Source organism: Amblyomma mixtum, chromosome 3 (assembly GCF_055824585.1).
Source record: "Amblyomma mixtum isolate Tamu chromosome 3, ASM5582458v1, whole genome shotgun sequence".
Lineage (NCBI taxonomy): Eukaryota > Metazoa > Arthropoda > Arachnida > Ixodida > Ixodidae > Amblyomma > Amblyomma mixtum.
In genome coordinates this window covers 173,596,458-173,618,140 of record NC_143014.1, presented here as the reverse complement: position 1 = coordinate 173,618,140, position 21,683 = coordinate 173,596,458, and the positions used below count along the sequence as shown (strand labels likewise).

At 49.7% G+C, this 21,683-nt stretch overlaps 1 protein-coding gene across 2 annotated transcripts in view; it reads left to right on the top strand.

The window, feature by feature from the left end:
* The first annotated feature begins 1,778 nt into the window (after nucleotides 1–1,778).
* Fhos (Formin homology 2 domain containing) overlaps nucleotides 1,779–21,683 on the top strand; it is a 228,920-nt gene continuing 209,015 nt past the window's right edge. The window contains exon 1 of one of the 2 annotated variants that reach the window (XM_089581950.1): nucleotides 1,779–2,094. In XM_089581950.1, coding sequence (XP_089438076.1) covers nucleotides 2,071–2,094 — 24 coding nt within the window. In that variant the 5' untranslated portion in view covers nucleotides 1,779–2,070. The remainder of the gene's footprint in view (nucleotides 2,095–21,683) is intronic. The other variant, XM_089581949.1, reaches the window with a different exon arrangement.

Genomic DNA, 21,683 nt, shown 5'->3' with positions numbered 1-21,683 from the left:
TCGCTGTTAATGCCAACTAGAAGCGAAGAAGGAAGCCAATGCAGCACTCCGCTTGGTAATTCTGTTCCACGAACAGGATGAAAAAGCGCAAAACTACTCTCCGCGGGCAACAGCAAAACTGTTTGAAACCCCAGACGACGCGCGTGCTTCGAAATATTCGCAGGCGCCAGTTGGTTTCGCAAGCAGCATCGCTTGGCGCAGTGAAGGCGCGCTGAGTTTTTTCATACACCCTGCGTCGCTGCCGACCGCAGCGCCACCTTTGTTTACAAACATGACTCTTGTCTTCTTATTGTTGCGAAAGTCAGTAATGAAGGTTTGAACCCGCGGTGAGTCAAACGAGGTACTCACTGGGAGCTTGTATCAGCTCCAGCAATTTGATTTGCCTCTCCACTGTTTTCTTGTTGATCGTTTACGGCGAGCTTCCTGAGAGCCTGAAGAAAGTAGCGGTGCGTGCCTGGGCCGGCAAGGCGGAACGATTTCAGCTGTCGTATGGCTAGGTCAAGCTAAGGTTGAGTTTCGTCTATACCCCTTTTAATTTCTGCGCCCCATTTTTGAAGCTGTTGGAGCTAGATATTTTTCAACAACTCCTCTTTTCGACGCGGCTGAAGTTATTTATGAGGCGCAGTACGAGACGAAGTCAGAGAGCTAAGGAAAAAAAAATGCGTTTCTTTTTGGCATGATGCATTCCTGCCCGAGTTTAGTCTGAAGTAGTACGGGCAGCGAAGTTGTTAGGCCCTCCACAGCACGGCAGCTTCAGTGTTCGTCCCAACAAATCCACTCTGAGTTTCAAGGCTGACGCTTCTCGTACTCGTGCAAAACATCTGAAGAAACAGCGCGAAAAACACATTTCGGCAACAAACAAGCTGACAGGCGCTGTAGGATGGTTACATTAAGTTTATTTTAAGTTATCACCGCACTAAAACGCCCAGTTGCCACTGCTTTTGCAGTATACTTTACACACACCGGGCCCTTTTGTTTCTGCAAAAAAGTTCATTCTCTCGGTTGCTCCACGTCTTTCACAAGTGTCCTGCCGTCTTGTTTTACACGTCATGCACTGGCGCGTGTCCACACCAAGTGGCTGGGCACGGTTCGGGCGGTTAGGGGGAGCAGTTAATTTTGTTGTGATGTCTTCCTGGCTTCCTCTTCCTCTCTGCAGCCCCCCCCCCCCCCCCCCCCCCCCCCCGTTTGCTGCAAGAAAAAAGGCTAGTGAGAGCTTACAACGGGAGGCCACGAGCTCCATGCGTAAAAGAGGAAACAATGTAACACAGTGTAGTACCTGAAGAAGAGCATGCGCTGCTGTGTATGAGTCGTGCTATGACCGCCTTCGCATGGGCAAAGAATTGGGCTCGGGAGTCGGCGGCTGCGCGAGCGTCGGAGACACGCGCGCGCCGCGCGACGGGGTCGTTGCTTGGATCCTGCGCTGAATCAAGTCCCCCCGAGGGAAATGCGATCCGGCGGGCGCCACTTGCTGCCTGCAGCGCCCATTGATGCCGGCCGAGGCGGAGCTTGCGGCCGGAAAGGGTTCGTTTCTCGCGTCTTCCCGGCGGAGGCGCAACGCCGGCCGGATATGCGTCGCGAGAGCGCGGTTTTCCTCGCGAGAAAACCAAGAGCCGCGCTCGTCCAAAATTAGAAGCCCAAGAGCGAGCGCGCAAAAACAAAGAGAGCCCAAAAAGTGCGGGTGGAGGGGAGGCCCGCGTGAGCAACAGGGAATCAAAAAGTGGGTGCGCTCGCCTCCTCTCCGGTCCCGACGCTTTCCGATGCAAGCGCCCTCGAACACGGGGTTCCCGAAATACACCCCGCCTGAGACTTGCGCGACTCGAGCAGTAGTGAAGCCTTTGATCCGAATCTCGGCGCGCTACCGACTCGCCGCTACAACGGGCGCCGTCGGAGCCGTCCAGCGTCAAGTGCGCGACACACGCGAGCGTCCACTGTGCGGGACACGTCGGCGTGGGTCTGCGACTCGTCGACAGCGCCAGGCCGCGCCTGTCGCGCGACAGGGCCCGATGAGCGGCGCCGCCGCCCGCGCCTCCCCGATCGTCTTCCTTCGGCACGCGACCAGCGCTCAATGAAATGTCCAGAAGGACCGGCTCCTACGTGAGTACCGCAGCTCTGTCCGGTCGCACCGAGGGCTGGGAACGAGGAGAGAACCTCCTGGGTGCCAGCCCGGGTCTCTCTCCTGGTTCTCCGGACGTCCCTCGCTGACCGCCGCGTCGAGGGGACTTGCGGGGGCCAGCCTCCGCGGTCAGTCACGCGACCTGGCCTGGTCCGATTACCACGCGTATGCGCTCGAGTCGGCTGATCGCACAATTACTCCCCAGATTTCCTGAGATGCGTACGATTTCCGGCTGCGTTCAGGACTGGTCGTTGCCGCACGAGGGCAACATGCCAAGCGGAAAGGCACGGGACGTCGGAAATAAACGCGGGATAGGACGTGAATGCGCTCTTGTGCTGCACCACGCGCGAGACAACAACGCAGTCTTGCCGTACTATGCTAGTTGTTATCTTTGTTCCTTAATTGCGTAGTATTTCTTAAAAACAATAATTTTCGTCGTAAATACAGCACCCCAGGGTGTTCGATACTAGCAGGAGGCGCGCGTAAAATTCCGAAATTAGCGTCTGCAGTAAAGCGGTTGCCACAAACTGTGATCGCGTAACACCATGCAGAAAATAGATCGTTTAATACATGGCTGGGTGTTTTGATGTTACTTCAGTTTTGTGTATGAAAAGAAAATGAATGCACATTTTAATATACGCTGCAATTGCTTAAACCCTCAGGGACCTTCGGCAGTAGATGCGTAGCAACAGCGAAATGCCTATTCACTGCAACGCTATAACTTCGATTCGTTGCGCCTGCAACTTTGACCACTTTGTCTTGCCTCTGTACAGTGCGATTTTAAGTTCGGTTCCCGACTTCGGAACAAGCATGCTGTGGACAGTCTGAGTGCCATCAATACGCGATGCGCGCTCTTCGTACTTAAATTAAGCGCGTCGAGGGTGGCACAACGCGCTCGCACTGTTGCGGCAGCAGTGACTGATCACTTGGCAAAGAGCTTGTTCCTGCGGGTTTATTTTGGTCCGGTCGGTGGACGCAATTCGTAGCGCTGAGGCAGCAAGGAGCCGCGCTTGGCCTTTTGTTTCTTGGGCGGCATGCGACCAAATGAGCGGGCCTGATGCGACGCTTCTTCGCGCCCGTGTTTGCCATGCGCCGCCGCGTTGCCCCGAGGCGACCCCGCTTTGACGGCGGGGCCCTCGTCCCTCTCGATGCTTTGAAGATGAAGCGAACTACTCCGACGGCCAAATTACTCGCGCTCTTCTATTTTCGTGCTCCCTTCCGTCCTGGCGCACCGTGCAGTTCTTCAACCCGAGGTGACAATACTGCCTCGGTGAGATGTCGCGCCGAGGCGGGCAACCGCAATGCGCACAGGCCGTGCGGAAAAGACCTACCCGGAGAGACGCGTCTGAGTGCGTTTTCCCCTCTGCTGGCCGTTGGTTGCCGGCTTGGGTGGCCACACAGTCTGTTCCGACGCTTTTTAGTGGTCGTTCATGCTCCCAGTAACCACTTGGAGGCCAGCGTAGGGCTTGCGACCATAGATGCACTGAAAGGGTGCACGTGCGCCACGGGAGAGTTTGAATTAAACCGATTCTAAAAAATTGGCCTCGGGATTCGATTCCACCCGGCCGCGTCAATAACGGGCTGCAACACTACGATAGCAGTGAACAGCCGTCCACGCCGACCGGTCGAAGGACTTGCATATTGATGAGTACCGAGACTGAGATGTCGGTCGCCGTTCCCCTTATGGGCTTTTCTGCAGTCACTGCTATCCTGGCCCAACAGTTAGTTGCGCATGAGAATGTGCTTTAAAGCTTTTCATGATATGCGGATTAAGCTTCTGTTTCTCAGACTAAAAGAATATAGTGGAAATAAGTAGTCTAACTACACCTATTTCTTTTGCCCAAAATTACAGCCAAAAATTGAAGAACAGCGCTTTTGTGTCGTTAAAAGACTTATATACCCGCCGTTGTCAGATACGTTTTCCGCTTAGAGGCATTGCCTGCCGCCTTTCGGTTGTAACCAACCATGTCTGGTGTAATACAATTGTTTTCCTGTGACCCTACTTCATTTTTATCATCCGCCTCATCACATGGCCGATGCTGGGTCTAACCAGGGGCCGACAACACTGGAGTCAGTGACGTAGGACGAAAGTAACAGGAGTGGAATTGAACTGGAACGTAATTGGTCGCATTTTCCAGGTCCAAGATCGGCTGCTTCTGATAGCCATTCTACGTGTGTCTCATTAGTTTTTTTTGTTTTGTTTTAATGCGCGCTTTGGAACGCATTGTTTATGGCCTTTGTGACTATTTTATAGCATAGAAAAATCTCTTTTTTAACTCATTTCATCTGTGCATTACTCCACACACTTAAAGCGTACATGCTATAAGCGACTTTTCGCTTTTCTGGAAGAATGATGGTGACTTTTGCTGTAACAGTTCCGGTCACGTGCTTGCTAGGTTCCTGAACGAGGCTTCTCGCATTTTGTTTTTCGTTCTTTAGAAGTCACCTAGCGCTCGTACGACATCGCCCAAAGTAAGCTAAGCTAAATAAACATTACCTTGCACTGTTGGGAAAAGAGCCAGAAACAACCACGCTATTTTCGTTGAGGTACGAAAGATGAAACGTTTTAAATAGCGCCATTAATATCGGAGCTCTAAACGGCACTCGTACTTCGGTTTAAAGCAATAGTTGAGTAGAAATTGTTTCATCTATGCGCCCTCTATAGGCACTTGAGAAGTGAATTTAGACTTATTTTAATCGCTATAGGTAATCGTTAGGATAAGTAGAAAAAAATCAGACAGACACGAGTCCACAAATGATTTATTTGCTGGGCGAAATTTACTCATGTTGAGTACCAAAGAAGACAATATGAGCTCTTAATTTTTTTATCGTTGTTGGCTTTGTACAACTTTTCATTTTTGCATACCGCCGTTTTGGTAATCCTTGACACTCACCTGTACAATGCTTCGGAGACTGAGGGTTGGCCAAATAAATATATAAAACTGTAGACTGTTTAGTAACGAAGACTGTGAAGTAACGGCTTATGCTCGAGCACATCTCAGGGCGCACCTTAGCTAGAGGTCATAAGGTCATAAATCTTTATCCTTAATAAATCTGTCCCCTACACGATCGAGAGGCCAAGCCTCTCTAAAGGTTTTAGGACAACAGACTGTCTCCACGCGGGCTTCCTCGAGAGCGCGTAAAGGCACGCAAAAATAGCCTTGATGTGTTGTGTCAGAATGACTGGCCACCCAAGTTCCACCTTTCATGGCGGTGGTGTGTCGTGGAGTGCACAAACACTTGGAGCCACATACAGACTGAGATGTCACCTGGCGGTTCACGGGGTGCGAAAAGTGAGCCAAAATTTGTATGGTATGGAATGGTATGCGCGGTTCAAAGCCCCGGAGGGATGCCGTAGTAGAGGCCTCAATATTAATTTCGATCACCTGAGTTTCTTTAAGTGTACTGGCATCGCGCAGTACACGGGAGTGGCCGCATGCCGGGCCTGCACCGACATGCGGCCGCTGCTGCCGCGGGGATTTGATCGTGCGACCTCGAGCTCAGGAGCCAAACGCCAAAGCCACTGGTGTCCCAAAGAGGTGCAAGATGAATATGCCCCGAGCTGCCTCTTTTAAGCAAATCAGCTGCTCCAGTGCTCGCACTGACTGAAAAAGAGGAAGACGGACGGTTTACAGAAGTTTATTATTTCTTTTTCGCTTCACGTCTATCGAGCTGCCTATTTTCAGGTCCCTTCTGTCTTTTGCAAGTCTCCGTGCGGGCTGCCAGAACTGAAAGGCTTTCGGTAGTAAAGCTGCCTTCGTGCGACAAACTTCTAAACGTATTTTTAACCTGACTGACGCATTTCTGCCCCACTGAGCACGAGCTCTTTCAAGGAATTTTACCTAAGAGCAGCCTTCAGAACCGCCTGTTTTATTTTTTTTTTAATAACGAATGCATGAAGGACTTTCGCTGGAATAAGCGGCGTTGATATCGCAGTACTTTGTAATCTAAAACCCCTGCTTCACTCGATAACCAACGAGGGTGTTATCGAAGTAAGCGATGCCAAGGATGTGCATTGAGCTGCCATGGAGCCAATCCACGTGATTTAGTGATAGTGGCCGAGATTGTTTCTTGTCGTTTTTTTTTTGCCAGCATCAATTTCTGTAAATAGATAAAAAATCATGGTACTCATGGCCACGTACTTGCTGGCGTAAGGCGTGACACAGGATAATGCGGTTCTCACTGCGCACCCGGAAAAGGGCTGTGGCCTCTCAGCACGAAGACAAGCACTCTTGTCTTGTCGAAACACTGGCAAGCACTCTGACGCTCTCCCCTCCCTTGTTCACTTTGTTCGTGTCAAGAAACCATCTGCCTGCCCTCTCTCTACCATGGGTTCTCAGGAGACATGCTGCTCTAGCAAGAAAAATTCTGCTTCTTCAAGGTCCTTCGCTCTGTTCAAAACCAAAAGCGGCTTGTGGTGTCCACTCGTGCAGGACTGCCTGGGAAGAGGTGGGGAGGAGGAGGCAAGTGAATGGCCCACCGGCCTCCTATGTTGCTCTCTGGGGACCACCTGCCAGAGCCATGCCTGTGATTTTTCGCCCACAACGCCGACGGCGGATTTTCTGCGTAACGGGACCTTTAACGCTTTCGCGTTATAAGAAAGGAGAGCTTGTTCCAGACATCCAACGGCGCGGCTCGAGAGAAAGACGTGGCGGAAGTCACGTGCTTCTAGAGACCATCTTTGCCGGGGATAGTAACAACATCCATTAACTGTTTTTAATTGCAATGACAGGAGCGGCTGTAGCGCCTCCAAGTGGCATATCCGGAGGGAGCAAACATAAAAATGGGCGTGTGAAACGGGCGCTCTTCTTGCAGCGCCGTGGTTCTGGCTGCCATTTCGCCCGGGTGCTCTTAGCAACGGCCAGGAACGGTGCTATGGTTGCTATGGCGGGATGGTTGCCCTTCCGGCTTCAGAAAAAGTGACGTCGCGGTGTCTCCTACCTTTTTTCCTTCCTCCATGGTGATGCGCCTAGAATCATGTTGTTGCCAGATTAGTACGTCATGTATTTGGTCCGCACGTCAACGGCTGGCTATCAGGAGGGGTTATAATATAATGGCTGACACTGCGGCTAGCAAAACTGTGGAGAGGGTGCGCATGATAGTGCGACCACCGTTTTCACAATAGAGTCAGCATGTCACCTCTATTGTGCATGGCACATAGAACTCCAGGTGATCTAAATTAGCCGGAGCCGTCCACTATGCGGCGTCCTTCACGTGTCGCTTCGGGACGTTAAACCCCACAATTTATTTCTTACTAAGTCAAATTCTGTTTCTTTAACCCTCGCGGTGGTACCACCGCAGGTGCAAACTGCTCTTTGATTGGTTTTGGGAGCAAATATATATTTAACAGGTCTTTGGAAACAAGAGAGTCTCCTTTATAGAATCGAAAACAGTGAACAATGTGTTGGTGCACAAAGCGGGTCGTTGCTGCCTTGTCTCGAATCATAGACCGATTTCCCTTACCTGTGTGAGGTGGAAAGCCCGACAACACATCATCTACTCCAATGTTGTCCATCACTTACAAGCTAACAATTTTTTTTCTTCTTAATACTCAACATTGTTTCAGGGCAGGTTTTTCTTCCGTCACTCAACCTTTGGAGTTTTCTCACGACGTATTATCTACATTTGACTCGGGCATGCACGTTGACTATGTCTTGTTAGATTAAAAAATAAAAGCTTTCGATACCGTACCTCACTCTCTTCTGCTTTTTAAACTTTCGTACCTTGGTCAGCCTTCCTGAATTCTCAAATGGGTTCAACAATATTTAACCGATCGCTTCCAGAAAGTTTTAATCAACGGTTCGGAATCTAACTTATCATCTGTAACGTCTGGTGTACCTCAAGGCTCAGTTTTAGGGCCACTAGGCTCTTTCTAATTTACATAAATGGCATAAGCGCTAACGTCACCTCACACATCAGGTTGTACGCTGATGATTGCATCATATACAGGAATATATCTACACACGCAGATGCTGCTGTGCTACAAGCAGATATTAACCGCATCACGTCATGGTGTCAAAAATGCAAAATGGCCGCCGCGGTGGCTCAGCGGTTATGGTGCTCGGCTGCTGACCCGAAAGACGCGGGTTCGATCCCGGCCGCGGCGGCTGGAATTTCTTTGGAGGAGAAATTCTAGAGGCCCGTGTACTGTGCGATGTCAGTGCACGTTAAAGAACCCCAGGTGGTCGAAATTTACGGAGCCCTCCACTACGGCGTCTCTCATAGCCTTAGTCGCTTTGGGACGTTAAACCCCATAAACAAAAAAAAAATGCAAAATGAAACTAAATTTTTCAGAATGTAATTATATCCGGTTCAGTAGAAAGCGCACAAATGCGTTTAACATCCCAAAGCGGCTCAGGCTATGTGGGACGCCGTAGTAAAGGGCTCTGGAAATATCGACCGCCTGGGGTTCTTTAACGTGCACTGACAGTGCACAGCACACGGGCCTCTCGGATTTCGCGCCTCCATCGAAATTCGACCAGCGCGGCTGGGACCGAACCCGCGTCTTTCGAGACAGCAGTCGAGCGCCATAAAAAATGACCCACCGCGGCGGCTGAGTAAAAAGTTAAGGAAACTTCATATTTTACTAACGTTCGTTCTGTCCTAAGAGTATGATGCCGCAGTCTAGGATCCTAATTCCATTTCACTGGTAAAAAAAAAATAAAAAAAAATCAGAATCTGTTCAAAGTTGGGCCGCACGGTTCGTGACTAATTCTTACATGATGCCAGCCTGACAGCACTGAATAAAGCACTTTCATGGCTAGCTCTTCAAACACGCCGCTCCATATCTAGGCTCGCATTGCTGAACAAATAGCGCGGGGAAAGGTTTTTGTTGATCGCAATCTTTGCCTAAAGCCGTCTATGTTTACCTCGGCCAGAAAAGACCAGAGTCACAAAATATTTGAAACAGCTTGCCGCACATTTCTATACTAATCTTTGTTTCTCCCGTGTACAATAAACCAATTGAACCGGCTACAACAATGTGTAGTTTCCGCTGCTGACGGCACTTTTCCAGTTCTGATGATGTAGCAACTACGAGCTCCAGCGTGAAGATTGTATTCCCGTGTTAATTTTATTTCCTCTTGAATTTTTTTATGCAACTACAATACTGCTAGCGTGTTATCTATGTTTTTACCTTCCGATCACATATTTCTGCTAACACTTTTCATTTTACATGTCTTTTGCTCTTTTGTCTTGACAATTTGCCATGCTTTGACGTTTTTGCCTTTGCAATTGTACCTTTGTTTCGCATGACGACATGTCGCTTTTTTGTACCCCCCTCCCCTACTGTAATGCGCTCAGAGCGCAATATATGTACATGAATAAATCAATAAATGAGTTAAGGCACTCAAGGGTGCTTGTTAGACTGGGAAAGTGCCTTGCGCACGTAACTTCCGGTCGGGCAGCCGCATTTCAATGGAGGCGAAACGCAAAAAGGTCTTTGCACTGTGCGTTGTCAGCGCACGTTAAAGAACCGCATGTTGTCTGAAATAATCCGGAGTTGTCCACTGCACTGTTCCTCATAACCCACGCGCGGCTTCAGGACGTTAAAGCCCACATACGTCATGTTGCTGACTGCGCACATGAACGCCACTTTTAGCCGCAAAAAAAAAACAAAAACACCCTTCACTTGTTAATAGCGTCGCCACTGTAGCAGATTCGCCTGGAGTTTTCGCGTCCGCAGCCAGCAGTGTGAGAAACCCTTATTGTGATTCATCGCAGTGCTTAAACCTCAGCAAATTTCATCATCAACAACAACCTGACTATGTCCACTGCAGGACAAAGGCCCCTTCCTGTGCCAGCTGCAGCCCTTATTTCCCTGCAAACTACTTAATCTAATACGCCCACCTAACTTTGTGCCACCCCCTGCTACGCTTGCCTTTGCTTGGAATCCTCTTCGTTACCCTTAACGACCATCGGCTATCTTGCCTTCGCATTACACGCCCTGCCCAAGCCCATTTCTTTTTCTTGATTTCGACTAGGATGCCATTAACCCGTGTTTGATCCCTGACCCGCTCTGCTCTCTTCTTGCCCGTTAACGTTACATGTGTCATTTTCCTTACCATAGCTCGCTGCATTTTCCTCAGTATACGTTGAGCCCCTTTCGTTCGCCTTCACATTTCTACCGGTAAGATATGGCTGCTATATACTTTTCTTTTGGGGGATACTGGTGAACTGGCATTCATGATCTGAGAGAACCTGTCAAATGCGCTCTACCCCATTCTTATTCTTCTATTGATTTCGCTATCGCGATCTGGATCCACGGTCACACCCTGGCCTAATACCCCTGTCAAGCGGGCAAGTTAAGTGCACTTACGGAGAGTGTCACTCGCGGTAAGTACACTTCGCCACATCTAAACGACGCAAGTGGAGTGTCACTCGCGAAAGAGTGCAGTCCGCTAGGAGTGCGTTCACGGACCACACTTTGAAGGCTGAGTGCGTACCCTCGCCAGCAGCGACTTCAAAGGGAAAACATGTATAGTGCATAAAAAGTACTTACAACTTCATTTTACATGCTATAATACTGTTTTCAGAAAAACATTCGCTCGTTATAACTACAAGCGAAGCAACAAAACAAGAAAACGTTATCAGATGCAACATCACTGGCCGCCGCCATCTTGTTTGTTGCTGCAATTCTGGATAGTCTTGGCTTTTCTTGTATTTCTTTTTTTTCTTCGTTAAAAACTGTTGATCCTTGTTTTATTTGCGCTATCACGTTATGCAATCAATTATCATGAGTCCTTTTTCTTTTCCAAAGACCTCTTCAGAAATTCCGCTCATTTTCTGACGCTTTTTTTTTTTTTTTTTACTACGAGTGCACTTTGCTCTCCCGTTTAGCACCGCGTAGCCCAAAGTGTCAATCGGGAGGCCGAAGCGCACTCCCTTTAAGTGCACTTAACTTGTGCGCTTGACCGGGGTATAAGTAGATGTATTCCCTTAAAAAAATTCCAGTGCCTGGCTGCCTATCGTAAACTGTTGTTTCCTTCCCTGACTGTTGACCTTTACTTTAGTTTTCTCCATATTGATTTTTAGACTTACCATTCTGCTTTCTAAGCCACTGATCATGATTTGCAATTCGTCTCCTGGGTTGCTTAGCATGGCAGTGTCATCAGCGAATCTCAGATTAGGCCGCTGCGGTGGCCCAGTGATTATGGCGCTCGGTTGTTGACCCTGATCCGAAAGGCGTGGGTTCGATCCCGGCCTTGGCGGTCACATTTCGATTGAAGCGAGGCGCTAGTGGTCCGTGTGCTGGGCGATGTCAGTGCACGTTAAAGGACCCCATACGGTCGAAATTTCCGGAGCCCTTCACTGCGGCGTCCCTCATAGCCTGAGTCGCTTTGGGACTGTTGAGAACGGGGCCACAAGCCCACCGCTGGAACCAGTGTTAAAGATGGGGCTTCTATCCCACCGCTGGAACCAGAGTTGAAGACGGAGGGGTCCTGGAGATGACTAACTTGTTTAGCCTCACAGGTACCGGCTCCGAATGACGATGTCGGACTGCGTTATCGAGGAAACTGTACAAGAGGGTTTATTCTACATATTTACAGAAGAGAATGGAATCGAATGCGAATGCAATGCGAATCCTCCGATCACACAACATCCCGTTAAATACGGTTCGCGTTCCCCAAATCCCTGACTAGGGAACTTAGGTCGAATAACGTTGTCCAATCGGATGGGCCATTGATGACGCTGGCGGTACCACCCACGGCACGGGGCGGTGCTGAAGCTCTCGCTCTCTCACAGCTTGGGGGATGAGAAGGGGAAGACAGTCATCAAACACAGATGCGTCACCTTGACCACTGCCGCAAGTTTTCTGTACGTTGCCTCCGTGGGAAAGCAGAATCCCGCAGCCTCCTCGCAGGTGGTTGAACCTTCTCGAACTCCCCCGCCGTGTGGCCGAAGCACGAGACCCATTCGACACAGCGTCTTTCAATTAGCAGCCTCGCTCAGCGTGACCTTGCGTAGCATCATCCAGTCCGGTGACCCGAAGGTCGACTCGGCCAACGTATACCGGTGTTTCCGCCGTGCTGCTGTGCATCTCTGCTTTCATCGTTGCCGCTGCTGTCGCAAGCTGTCGCCGCATCTTTGCCTAACGACGACACTCGTCTGACAGTAATTTATCCCAGGTCCGTGGGAGACAGCGTCCTTCGATCGGGTCGGAGGTTCGGTGATTTGGAGTGCAACAGCCCCGGCCGTCGTCGTCTATGCTTCTGCCGCCGGCGCCAGGCCTCGTCATATCCCTTGCTTTGCGATGAGACACACCCGGCTCTCAGGACCACGTTGTCCACTCTTAACAGCTCGTCCGCGGCCCGAAAAATCTCGAATGGCCAGCGTTCACGACCGCTGGGCAGGAAGAGATGAGGCCGGAGTCGGGTGGAAGGGCTGGTTTCCAGAAATGGCACCCAAGCTCGAACATTCAACAAAGAATGGCATCAGTGGACTGTTCCACGAGACAGGGCACTGACCCACAAGCAAGCGCTCGGAATTTGCCCAAGACCCACCAGGCTTCCCACATTGACAACAAATGTTTACTAAAACATGACTGAATTTTGGCGTAATTTTGGTGCCGAGAAAGCGCGAAATCTCCCCTATGAAATCGCCAAAGACGGACTGCTTGGACCAAAAAAAAAAAAGAACACACAGTAGGTTGTCCTACTAAGTCCTGTCTACAACAATCGGCTGAATCCATCAGCATTTCCGTGCGGTTTTCCCTTCCTGAAACGCATCGAGAAATTCTGTTTTTGGAGAGCAGGACTCCGTCTAAGCAAGCGACCATTTTTGGGGGGACAAAACTGTCATAAGCATATTTCAGACGATGATCAGTCTCAAATATGAACCTTGCGCCGTTCAAGTGACTTTGGTAACCCGACAACATCTGTGCCGCCTAAACCAAACGCGCGCTCTTTGTCTAAAGCGCTTAACGCTTCTCTACATGTCAGTCTGCGGCTGACGTACAGAACATGGTGCTCTTCGTGGCCGTCGCCAACTTGACTTAAAATAGCACCCAGTCCTCTATCACTGGCGTCACACTGAACTTAAGCTCTTTACCATAGGCAGCGGTCCGAAGCAAAGGTCGGGACACGCGCGCATCCTTTCGGCTCCTTCAAGAGTTTTCTCTTCGGTCATTTCAGTGTACATCAGTGAGGCTCCCTTTCGTAAGGTGTCAGTCAATCAAGGGATCTACGCTCCGTCTACGCGACGTTAAGCGTAGTTCTACTCGAGCTGCGCTCCTGTGAGTGCCCTTATCTCTTGGTAGCATGTGAAATCGACACCTGTGATTTCTAACTTAGTGACGCCCTATCCTTTCTAAGGTAATGAAAAAAAAACAGTAACTTCCGATCAACTTGTTTTAACTCAAAAGTAGCCTTTCCCTGCCTGATTCCATAAACACACACAGAAAAAAAAAGAGGAATAAAAAAAACAGCTACTTCAAATCGCCACGCGGGGGGGGAAAACTGACTCCCCGCCGCCGAGTTGAAAGGATTAGTCTTTCAGACGCGCCCGCCGGGGTCGCGCTTTGACTGATTGTACTGCGGTCAACTCGTGACAAAAGGCTGCAGAAAAAAAACGTCCCTGACTTCCGCTTTCGCATCCGCGCCCCCTCGACGTGCTCGGAAAGCCTTGGCAGTGCATGCAATGTCGATGACCGACTCTGGACGACAAGCAGTGACCAGCGCGAGAAACTGCTCCCTGTTCTCGCCACAAGCACGAAGCTCGGCCACCCTTTCGTCCTGCGCGATTCCTAGAATGGGGTGCCAAAAGTGAAGGACGAATCCCCCTCAAGTGCGCCCGCCGAACCCGCCTGCCTGCGTCGTCTCGGTTGTTCGACGCCTGCGTTTGCATGCGCTGAGTACCGTGCAACCTGGCGCCTCCTGTTTTGTCGGGCCGCCTTGCCCTTTCTCTTACGGGCCCTTTGTCAGGACGACGCGGTCTAGGTTTTCCTGCAGGCCGATGCCCCTTGATGCACTTCGCGCCTGTTTTGCTTGGAAAACGCGCACTTCCTTTTCCGTTGCTGCAGTCAACCCTCGAACGAGCTGCACATGTCGCCAGATCATTAACTGCAGTTGCAAGTCTATGAGGCGCAACGCGGGAAGGCTTCGCCTTTCCTTCCACCGCATTTCTTTCTTTCGCACCTGTGCGCGCAACCGAATTTAGGGCTTTGAATTTGATTCGTTTTCTCTTGGTTCTTGCCCTTTTTCTTTTTCTGCGCCTAGACTCTACCGCGTGCATCTCCTGATCATAACTAGCTATCTCTAGTTTTCCCGTCGCACTTTGGAAATTTTCCTCAGATTCCAAACTGGCCTTTCCGGCTTTGCAGCAGAGTGCCAGTTCCACGCAGCTGACAGACGGACCTGAAACTACCCCTGAGATCCCTAGCTCATTCCTTTGGGGGTTGTCCTCTCCAGCTTGCCTGTCGCTCTGCGCGCCATTCTCTGCATTGCTGCGCTCAGCTACAACTGAGCCCGCCTGGCTGTCGCTCTGTGCGTCTTTGTCTATATTGCAGTGCTCAGCTACAACTGAGCCCGCCTGGCTGTCGCTCTGCGCGCCATTCTCTACTCTGCAGTGCTCAGCTACAACTGAGCCCGCCTGGCTGTCGCTCTGCGCGCCATTCCCTGAACTGCAGTGCTCAGCTACAACTGAGCCCGCCTGGCTCTTATGGCTATCCTTTTCCTCGGCAGCCTCGCACTCTTCTTGTGCCAGTATTACCAAGGTAGCCTCTCCGGAGCCTTTGTCACTGAAGCCACTGTGACATCCCAACTCGCTCTTACCGCGGTTGTTACTCTCAAAAGGGGTTTCCGCTGTTTCAACTTCGAAACCTTTCTCGCTAGGAAAATCTCCCTTTTCGCGGTTCTGCCGGTTTGACGCCTGTATCGACTCTACTGAAAGTGTCGCGCTCGCAACTGTCCCGACAAAGTTGTCCGTTGCCACTCCTACCTCACTTGGAGGAGAATCCTCGCACTCGTGTCGTTGAGACGCTATCTCGGAATGCTCTCTCTTAGCATTACGTCCAACTACACTGGACACGGTCTCGGATTCTGCGGCTTTCCTTGGACTACCGTACCGGTTGCACACGTTCTCTGCCACTTCCCTCGTGGTGTCGCGATTTACCAACTCGGCTACGGTCACAGACTTTGCGGGTCTTGTCTGCGGACCTATTTCATAAGCATCGCTTGCTCTTTCAGGAGTTCCGGCTCTCACAATACCGCCTTTTCTTCGCAGTTCGTTTTCAAGCTGTCTAAGCTTTAGATCCCTTTCAGCGTTTTCAGCTTCCCATTTTTTCCTTTCTTTCTCTTTTTCCCACTCCCGATCAGCTTCCTCCTTACGTGCTTTTTGTTTCTCCCGATCGGCTTTCTCTTTAGCCTCCTGGTCGGCTTTCTCTCTAGCCTCCTGGTCGGATTTTACTTTGCGGGCTTTTTCCCCTTGTACCAAATTCCACGTATCTACCAGCAACTGATCGTTATGCTTGACTTGTTTAAGAATGAATTCGCCCAATTCAATTTTGGTTAGTTTGCTAGGCACTTCAACCGACAGTTCCTCGCATATCAACAGCAAGTCCGACTTATACAATTCCATCAGTTCCATGACAACGCCTTCTCCGCTCTGGCTCTGCTAACTCCACAATGCCTTGAGAATAACCCCTCTCAAACGACAAAGCCCTGATTCCCAGTCAAGATTATTCTCTGAATCTTACAGCCTGGTGAATCCCTTAGCAAAAGCCAAAACGCTCACCCGTGGAGAAAGTACGATGTCGCACGGTCCATCCCACCGCTGCCACCAGTGTTGAGAACGGGGCCACAAGCCCACCGCTGGAACCAGTGTTAAAGATGGGGCTTCTATCCCACCGCTGGAACCAGAGTTGAAGACGGAGGGGTCCTGGAGATGACTAACTTGTTTAGCCTCACAGGTACCGGCTCCGAATGACGATGTCGGACTGCGTTATCGAGGAAACTGTACAAGAGGGTTTATTCTACATATTTACAGAAGAGAATGGAATCGAATGCGAATGCAATGCGAATCCTCCGATCACACAACATCCCGTTAAATACGGTTCGCGTTCCCCAAATCCCTGACTAGGGAACTTAGGTCGAATAACGTTGTCCAATCGGATGGGCCATTGATGACGCTGGCGGTACCACCCACGGCACGGGGCGGTGCTGAAGCTCTCGCTCTCTCACAGCTTGGGGGATGAGAAGGGGAAGACAGTCATCAAACACAGATGCGTCACCTTGACCACTGCCGCAAGTTTTCTGTACGTTGCCTCCGTGGGAAAGCAGAATCCCGCAGCCTCCTCGCAGGTGGTTGAACCTTCTCGAACTCCCCCGCCGTGTGGCCGAAGCACGAGACCCATTCGACACAGCGTCTTTCAATTAGCAGCCTCGCTCAGCGTGACCTTGCGTAGCATCATCCAGTCCGGTGACCCGAAGGTCGACTCGGCCAACGTATACCGGTGTTTCCGCCGTGCTGCTGTGCATCTCTGCTTTCATCGTTGCCGCTGCTGTCGCAAGCTGTCGCCGCATCTTTGCCTAACGACGACACTCGTCTGACAGTAATTTATCCCAGGTCCGTGGGAGACAGCGTCCTTCGATCGGGTCGGAGGTTCGGTGATTTGGAGTGCAACAGCCCCGGCCGTCGTCGTCTATGCTTCTGCCGCCGGCGCCAGGCCTCGTCATATCCCTTGCTTTGCGATGAGACACACCCGGCTCTCAGGACCACGTTGTCCACTCTTAACAGGACGTTAAACCCCCATAAAACAAACTAAACCACGAATCTTAGATTACTGAAGTATTCATCTTTAACCACTATCCCCTTGACATATTTAGCTATTGTTTATTCTAACGCAGCTACGCGGCGATGGAGAGCGCACACACCTGCGTTCACAGGTTTAGTTTCGCCATGGCAGCCCGATGTCAGACGTTCTGCATGCTGCTTACATCAACTCTCGTTTCACTAAAGGATATACTGGACAAATAGAGCATACTGCATGCTGAGCATTGCAAGACAGATGCATTGCTGTTCCTCGCCGGGTGCGTCGCCCTCGACAGCAGCTTCACTCTTCATTCTGAAACCGTTCACTGCTGCACCTCGTTATTCTTGATCGTGTGAGCGTGAGTAGTCTTGGGTCGTTTCATCACTGCCTCGTTGAGTAGTCCGGCGCGCTGTCGCTGGAAAACGAGAGAGTTGCATCTCACACTCGCTTGTTGTGACAGCGCAGTGCCCCTTTACGACGAAATACTGCATGGCTGGAGCACGCAGGTCGCGTCTCCACGGGATGCAAATAAAACAAACACAAACGTCTGTGGATAATCAGAATTCGCTGAAGCTGGTAGGAACCAAAGCCTCGTTCAAGCTAATCTTGAGGCTTCCCTGAGTGCGATTTCCGAATGCGCGTGCAAGTGAGCTGGAAGCCTCACTCGTTCCTTGGACAAGCCGTTCCCAAAGCAAGTGTTGCCTGGACATGCCGAGCTTCAATGTCGTGCGGGTGGCACGTCATCGGACAACCCAGAGGCACTGCGCTGTCTCGAATAAAGACGCACTCAGGCCATGTTTACTCTTCTGCCTGTCATCTCCAAGTCGGCGGGGAGACAATTTGGCGCCTACCAGAAGAGTTACGAGCCGCCTCTGCGCGAGCAATTTGATTCAATCTTCGCTCGTCCAGTGTTGGCTTGACTTCAATGGCGGAACCCTCGCTTCGGGGACAAATACTATTTTTCCGCGCAGGTTCGTGCGCCTCAACCTCGTGGCTGTGTAATTAGGCTCGTTATTTCCTTCTCATTTATGAATCGATCCATCAGATGTGCTTGGAATTGTCTTACTCACTTGTTCTCAAGCTGATGCTCACTCTATTCACGCAGAGTGCAAAGCAAAAGGGTGCTCCGCAACCAGACCGTCGAAAAATAGCCGAAGAGTTCGTCCGCTACGCCATAATGCGTTCACGACTGCGCATTTCAATATTTATTGAATACTTACACTACTCGTCCAAGTGTGGGCAAAAAAGGAAAGCCAGCAGTGGCACGAAGTACAAGGGCAGTAGAAAGTAAGTCGATGAGTTGCGGAATAAGTGTAACATCGAACAGCTTACGGAAGCTTATTATCGGTATTTGTTATAATTGTCGAACGGTTTAATGCACTTGCGCTATCAGGAAACCACCCTTTGATTTTTATATGTATACGCTGGATTGTATTTACTCATACACATAAGAACGGTGGCTTGTCCTAAGTAAACAATGTGTAGAGGCAAAGTCAACCCTTGAAAGGCAACAGCCTCAGTGCAATGTGTAATTTGTAACGGTGCGGGAAAGCCAGAGCCTCCGAATGGCAGCAGCTGTTTTCCTTGCAGCCCACTTGCCAGGTTACGCCAGACCTTGTTTGTGGATGGCTTGTGGACCTTGTTTGTGGATGTGGAGATTTGTGGGTGGCGTGCCGATAATCATACTGAACATGTATCTACGGTCGAAAGCGGTCGCCCGCCGCGACCGCTCAGCGGCTACGGCGTTTTAAGTGCTGCTGAACATGTGACTGCGGCTAGGACTCGCAGCCCCTGCTGCCGCACACTTCGATGATTCGATGACTCTAGCGAGGTTGGAATTAATCCGGAGCATTTTCACAGAAGACAGATTTTAGTGTGAGCTCCGTGGTATATATCTGGGGCTCAATATTATGTACATAAACTATAAATTGTCGGTCGCCGTGTACGCTTCCTTCCTTACTCTCATTTCCATCTTCTACGTCTTAAGCAGCCAGAAATTCGGTTGGGGCGTTTCGACGGTTGCGAAAGGCAAAAACGCCAGTGTGCTTTGCGGGAACGGTTCACGTTGAAGAAACCTAGGAGGTCAAAATTAATCGACTCTGGAGCCTCCCATAGCCCAAGTATAGCTTCGGGACGCGAAACCCCACGTACCATACTTGTGTCAAGTTCCTTTAGCGCAGTTTCGTGCACATATCAAATGTTGGGCGAATAGCCAAAGCTAACAGAAGCCGACGATCAAGTGCATTGGCAGCTTACTGTATAACTCTCAGCATATCGTAGCAAAAGACTTATAGAAGACTTGTAAGCATAAGAAAATAAGAAGCACGTAAGCACACAAAGAAGAACTCCCAAAATTTTCTCCCTCTGCCAGTAGGGAGATGTGACTGTGAGAGCTGTGCTACCATTGCCCCGCTCCCCTTCCATCCAGCTGCAAAAATGGTCGCTCAGCGGGCCGAAAACTACAGACCCGAAAAAGACGACCGTAGAAGACTCATTCTCTTTGTTTAGAAGAAGGACACGACCATACGACCCTGCACTGTTGCGCCATTAATTTTATGCTGCAACAGACACACTATACTACCGCTATGAAGACGACGTGGTAAATTCATAACCATAAAACCATGGAGGTTACACTAGAGTACTTCAATACTTTTGGAGGACCCTGGTTACACGTCGGAGGGAGGCTGCAATTGGTATGTCTGGTATTTTAAACGTAGATAACTGCTACAAATAACGTTGTAAACGTTCAAATAAGGATGAGCGTGAATGGAAGTTAAGGTCTTTGAGAAGTGAACGTCTCAGAGAAGGTGCAAGTAATTATACCTGGGTAGGTCCTAAATCTAGAGAGACCCTGCACTCGCGGCAATAAGTGGCAATACAAGAAAGATCGGCAGATGGTTTCAAACAAGAAATATATCAAAGCGCATTAAACTCCCCGAAGGCGCAGAACATAATCATGCTTGTTTTGAGGAGCCCGTTATTGATATGTGCTTATGGTGGGCTGAAGATTGCAGCCTGAATTGTCCCAAATATCAATTGCTTCTAATAAGCAGTTTTCAGTGTGATTCTTCTACCAACGAAGAGTTCAGTATACCTGAGCGCCTAGGATCTTATGCAGAAATATTATCTAGAAAGCACAGATGTCTTACCAAGTCATGCGTTTTAACCCCTTTAGCGCGCAGTGTTGCGAAGTCGCAACATACCAAATGCTTACTCAAGCATTCAGATATGCAGTTTATCCAAAATTTTGATGTCAGTGCAGCAGGGAGAGTTTTATAACAAAAATGCGTCAAACAACTCTGAAGAAACTATATGTTAAGCAGAAGAGAATGCGCATGCATGACTGCTAGCCAGTGTCCAGCGGTTGTTTCTTATCTTGCGGAGATTGTTAATAAGGGAGTAATTACTCACTGGCATCCTCCCAAGCGCAGCCAAATGGCTACAAAGAAAGGCTATACAGCTTTCTCAGAAACTTCGTAGTTTAAGAAAAATTCGTCTTTGTCCGGAGTTAGAACCCGGGGCCACCGCTTTACCGGAGCAGTCGCTCTACCAATTGAGCTAACCGGGACGGCAAGCTTATGGTAGGGTGAGAGCGAATTGGTCAATAACTCGAAGTGGGAACCAACACTGTTCCGCGTGTCGATGGAACGCATACCCAGAAATTCTGGATAAAAGCAGTGTTCAACGGGAAAGAGTTTATAAATGTGTGTTTTTCATATATTGCAAGGTTTCACTATAAATGTTGATATATCCACAGATCTTCCCTCGTCCGGCTTCCATTTTTTTGCAATTAATGTTTTGCTATCGTCAAAAACGTTCCCCATTGGTTTTCTATGGTAGTCCAAACTACTCGAAGCAAGCGATGGCAAAATTTTTAAATAAATGTTTTGCTACGCGTCAGAAGAATGGACTATTACCTTCAATATTTTCATAACAGCAGCTTACAATATTCCAAATATTCAAAATTTTTGTTCAAGAATGCTGGCCATGTTGCATAACCAGGCTTAGGGTGCGGCCTAACCTCGGTGACCAGAACCGACAACGCACTCCCTCGCCAGAACAGGATTTGACCACCCTGGTGCAGTACTTGGCACAACCTCCTATATGACTAAATCAGTTAACTCGGCGCTCAGTCCCCAGCGGCTGCGGAGCAAGGCGGCGGTTAGACCTATGACGCAGCGGAGGGTGCTAAGAATCTCTGGCTCCGGACAGGTCACCGTTGCAAACTGAACCTGGCAACGTTTAACGCTATGGCCCTTAAGGGTAACGGACTGAATTCCACGAGAAGGCAAGCGTAGCAGGGGGCGCCGGGAAGTTAGGTGGGCCGATGAGATTAAGAAGTTTGCGGGGATAGGTTGGCCGCAGCTGGCACAGGAAAGGGTTAATTGGAGAGATGTGGGAGAGGCCTTTGCATTGAAGTAGGCGTAGTCAGCCTGATGATGATGATGATGAACGAGAAGTGACAAAAAAAAAACAGTATGCATGTATTCAGTAAGATGGCATGGGTGCTCCACGTAGCATGAGCCAAGAGTTAAGACTAAAAAAAGAATGGCTTATGTTGTCAGAATGACATTCGTTAAGTATCGTTTACAGTCGCGTAGAGTGAGCAGGAAAGTTTCACATCCAACTTAATAATTGTTAACAGTTAGTAAATTAACTTAGAAATCGTTGGAGCTGAATGAAAAGTTACAATTAGCGAGCAGTAGAGCGTGAAGAGTTAATTATATAGTCGGATGGGACTCAAGAACGAAGCGGCAGATGCCCCTCAAAGGAGGCCCTCCGTCGACGTCTACCGGTTTTCATGACGCCATGGTTAATCCG